General features: G+C 40.9%; 1 protein-coding gene across 1 annotated transcript in view; it reads left to right on the plus strand.

Moving 5' to 3' along the window:
- Positions 1-256: 256 nt before the first annotated feature.
- TGS1 (trimethylguanosine synthase 1) overlaps positions 257-4,495 on the plus strand; it is a gene marked incomplete at its 5' end in the record, with an annotated part of 27,654 nt that continues 23,415 nt past the window's right edge. Inside the window, 3 exons of the mRNA XM_009575055.1 lie at positions 257-321; positions 2,197-2,369; positions 4,390-4,495. The exon at positions 4,390-4,495 is cut by the window's right edge and continues 729 nt beyond it. Coding sequence (XP_009573350.1) covers positions 257-321; positions 2,197-2,369; positions 4,390-4,495 — 344 coding nt within the window. The remainder of the gene's footprint in view (positions 322-2,196; positions 2,370-4,389) is intronic.

Here is a 4,495-nt window from a genome sequence, read left to right on the forward strand (position 1 = left end):
TTGCTTCGTGTGTTTAGAATCACAGAGCAGCCCAGGTGAGAAGGGACCTCGAAAGATCATCTGGGCCAGCATTTCGTGGCAAAGGGAGCCTAGATGAGGTTATCTAGCACCCTGTCCAATCGCATCTTGAAACCTCCAGCGATGGGGACTCTACCACATTCCCGGGGAGGTTGTTTCACTGAACTATTGTTTTTATTGTAAAAAAATTCGTTTTAATGATGACCTTCTGCGTCAATGTCTTTCTTCATTTTTACAGAGATCGAAAATTATATAAACTGGGATTAAAAGGATTTTATGTCAAAGATGACAATGACAGTACAGGTAAGGTGATAAAATGTACTGTGCAATATGATGTGCAGTTATACTTAAAGTGAGTTATGTGTGGTTATTTAAGGTACAGTAGGACTGTATAACTGCTAACCCATAGTTTTGTTCTTATTTCTGGCTTGTTTTTCAGTATTTTTGTTATGGGGATGGATGTGAATAATAACTTAGCACTTGCATAACTTTCAAGTTGCTCTAATCTTGATGTGGAAGTTTGTGTCAAATCAGGTGCGATGCTTATTTCTGTTTGCACAGACTTACCAGCTCACATAATCTCCACCTAGTGCACAGATCAGATTAGCTCACAAGTGCCTGACCTGCTCTCAAATCATAATTTCAATTTCCCTAGCTGAAAATTAATTATATAATGGAGGTCTGCAAATCCTCGATGATTGCCTGGGAGTAATACTGTCCTGCTGCCTCTACCCCAGTCTAGGACATTAGCTGTTGTTGATTCATCTGCTGGGCCAGAATTAGAGAAGAAGCGATAGCCCCGATGGGGGAGATTATGATTTGCATGTACATGAGGAATCGTATGAGGAGGACCGGAGGAGTAAGTCTCTCCCTACTTGCTTGTATTTTAGGAATAATCGTGGTGCATGCTCTGGCAAATTCAACACCAGTCCTTCGCTCCCTCCTCCTGAATTCCTCACACATGCCTATCTGAACATAATTCATTTGGTATCTGATTTTTCCATTGCTGTCTTGCTAGCTCCAGCATCATATAATAGCTTGATTTGAAAGGAAGGAGTCTGAACAGAAAGGAATGTCCATAGAAGCTGAGAATTAATAGCACTGGTTAGATGGAGGCAGTGTGAATGGAGTGAAGAAGGAGAACGTAAACCATGTTTTTGTGCATATGTGACTGAATTGTGGTGAGAGTAATCAGTTAAAAACAGAAGAGTCTTGTGCTGTGTGATAATTTGGCAGTAAATATATCCTGACCAAAAAAAAAAAAAATCTTAAATTTTTCCATTTTATCAACTGTGTCAAGAGCTTTTGTATTTCGTAAGTTTCATCAATATACAGTTCCTACTTTCTCATTGGTATTTGTCATTTTATACACATACGATGTTGCTTAAAAAATTGATAGATGTGCGAGCAGTGTTTTGATAGTTGATCAGTTATTTCTGAGATAATTATGTTCTGTAGTTCACACATTACATTTTTGTAAAATCGTATTATCTTTGTTAGTGTGTTTTTGAAAGATTTGTAACAAAGCCAGCAGTTTCTTGTATTTTAAGCTTGCTTTGGTACATGCCAAAATAACTCCTGTAAAGAATTTTCTTTTCCTAATACTGATTTTTCTATTGTTTGCTAGGTGTTACTGTAGTTTGCTCTGCAAGTTATTGAGGTGAATGTTTGTGATGGGTTGACCCCAAGCACCCACACTCTCTACCCCAGTTTTTATTGCTGAGCATCCCGTTATACGGTATTGACTATCCCTTCAGCCAGTTTGGGTCAGCAGTCCCAGCTGTGTCCCCTCCCCATCTCTTACCCACCGCAGCCTACTTGCTGGGGAGGGCAGAGAGGGGAAAAGAGAAGGTTACCATGCTGTGTAAGCACGGCTCAGCAATAGCCAAAACATCGGTGTGTTATCCACACTGTTTTAGCCGCAGATCCAAAACACAGCACCATACAGGCTGATATGAGGGAAGTTAACTCCATCCCAGCCAGACCCAGTGCGACGTTTTGGCTGCCAAAGTTAGATTTTGGTTCCTAGTGATAGTTATGCAGCAAATAGATGCTTATGACAAAAATTTTAAATGGGAAAGGAAGCTTAAGAGGCAGTTCTGCTAATTTTTGTAGGCCATGCTATTGCATTGAGGTATCAGAACCAGATGATATTCACTTAATATAATTTGTTAATAGGGGAGGAACAAGCGTCTGAGGAGGAGAACCTTTGTCCCAATGTGACATTAAAGGTGGATACTAATCATGCTCTCGACCTGGAAGAAGTTGAACTAGACTCGGAGGCCGAGCTTATGAAGAGTATGGGATTGCCTCTTCAGTTTGGTGGGCAGTCAGCCCACAGGGACTTTGTGGTAAATCTTTATTTGCTTTATTTGTTCTGTTTACTTTGTGTTTCCAGAGGTAGGGGCATGTCTGCTCCTCAGTTATTTTTGAGACTGCAGTTCATGGAAGAGTATCCGAGCTGGCTTTAAGCTGTCTGCCTCGCATACTTGTAACAACATACAGCCCTGTGGTCTGTGGAGTTTGTAAAATCCACCTGCCAATTTGACTAAACAGGGTCAGGCTGTGCTTTATGCTTCCATACCTATATTTCTCTTGCTACTAGAGCGAGCTAGTTTAAAACAGCCATGGTAACGTTGATGCTCTGCAGCAGGACAACTAGTACACTCCAGTCTGAGCATGTGTGTTCTTTAACCGTTTAGCTTTAGATACTAATATAAAAAGCTAGTTTCTCAGATCCCCCTTGCAGCTGATAAAGCCAGGCTGTTCCGAAGGGCGAGAGTGAAGCTTGGGTGCTCTGCTTCCCATAGGAAGCATTTGGGCTTTAGAGGAAGACTGAAGTTGTTCACAGATGAGAAAAAGACAGTGAGATACCCACATTGTCCACTCTTTGGAATACAGACCTCCCTGACAATGAGAGAGTACTTTTGTGCAAAGCACTCCGTGGTTCTGACGTGATTAATTTGTAAATAAATAGGAGAAACTTGTACGTGATTTTAGTTGATGGCATGTAAATAGACCTTACAGGCATCCAACTTCAAGCCCGCCGTATACTGCAATTTTTGTTGCTAGGTAGTAATACTGCAAATAAGTTGAATGAGAAAATAATATATGTTTTTACTAGATTACTACTAAGCGTTGTATTTGGCACTGTGTGTATTAACACGACATTGAGGGATGTGGATGAAAGATTAATGCCAGTTCTCTGAACCTAACTTCTTTATAGTCCACCTTATGCCTTTGTCAATGCAACAAAACTAGGGATTGCAGTTGATGGGACATTTGGAGTAATATCTGTACGTTTGCAGTCTTTTGCCGGTGTGAGTTATAGTCCCTCATCACCGCCACCTTTTTACCTGCCAAACTTAATTTGGCAGTTTATGAAAAAAATTGGCAGATTTATCTGATAGAAAAACTTGCTTTTCTTGGATGTTTTTATCTTGTTTATATCTGTAAGCACAGGAAGCCCCACTGAAACAAGTGGAGTTGTATTTGATGAAACCAACAAGTTACCTTAGTGTTTCCTTTCAGTAACAGGTTTTTGTCTTCTGTTCCACTAGACAACTGTAGTAGTCTGAGTTTGTTGTAACAAGTGAAATGGTTGTATTGCACAAATGAAAGTGCCACCTGTTTGGAGAGGAGGCTGTCTCCTTGTGTTTCTGTTAGCCAATGTAGAGGTCAGTATAGGATGGGAAGAATATTACACCCCTCTTTTGGGTCAGTGTCTTCAGACATACAGAGATTCAGCTACAGGAGTTACAGAGCTTACGAGTATAAAGCAATGCTTTTTTGTTTAAAGCACCCAAAGGTAGCAAAGATTTTACATTCTATTAGGCTGAGCATTATATGTCCACTACCCTAATAAGACACCTGAACAGTGTTTGCTGGCCAGGCAGATACCAGGCGACAGTAAGGGTCAGCCTCCACGGCCCCCTAAAACAGGTCCTTGGTGTTACAGAGATACTGTTTTACTGTTGAGCTCAACCCAGTGACCCCTCAATTCCTGACCAACCTCCCTTTCAGATTTTATAGTGTTTCATGTTGATGTCTTTCCTTCTGAATCCTTGAGCTACTGATGACTTCCCTCTCAGCAGCCCCACTTCTGTCTGTAATTCTGCCTTTTTTTGTGTGTGTCTTTCTGTAGACTTTGTCACAGCTCTTTCTCACAACTTCAGAAATGTCAGCCAAGATTATGCAGCGGGGCCCTGTCAGGCCCATAAACCCTACAACCTTTTGCGGGGAGAAAGCTAACAGCAGGGTTGAAGTGATAGGGAGGGTGACAACGGAAACAGAAATGTGCTTGGGGAGAGGAAAAGAAAAGACTGCGTGTATCTTGTGGACTTCTAAGTATGTTTTTCCATTATGTTTTAGGCAACAGAAAATTACAGAAGGAGAAGTAACATGAAGATTATGAAAAAGAAAAAGAAGAAGAAAAAAGAGTTACAGCAAAAACATGAGGATAAAACGGGGCAGGAAT

The sequence above is a fragment of the Fulmarus glacialis genome, unplaced genomic scaffold, assembly GCF_000690835.1.
Source record: "Fulmarus glacialis isolate BGI_N327 unplaced genomic scaffold, ASM69083v1 scaffold143, whole genome shotgun sequence".
NCBI classification, from domain to species: domain Eukaryota; kingdom Metazoa; phylum Chordata; class Aves; order Procellariiformes; family Procellariidae; genus Fulmarus; species Fulmarus glacialis.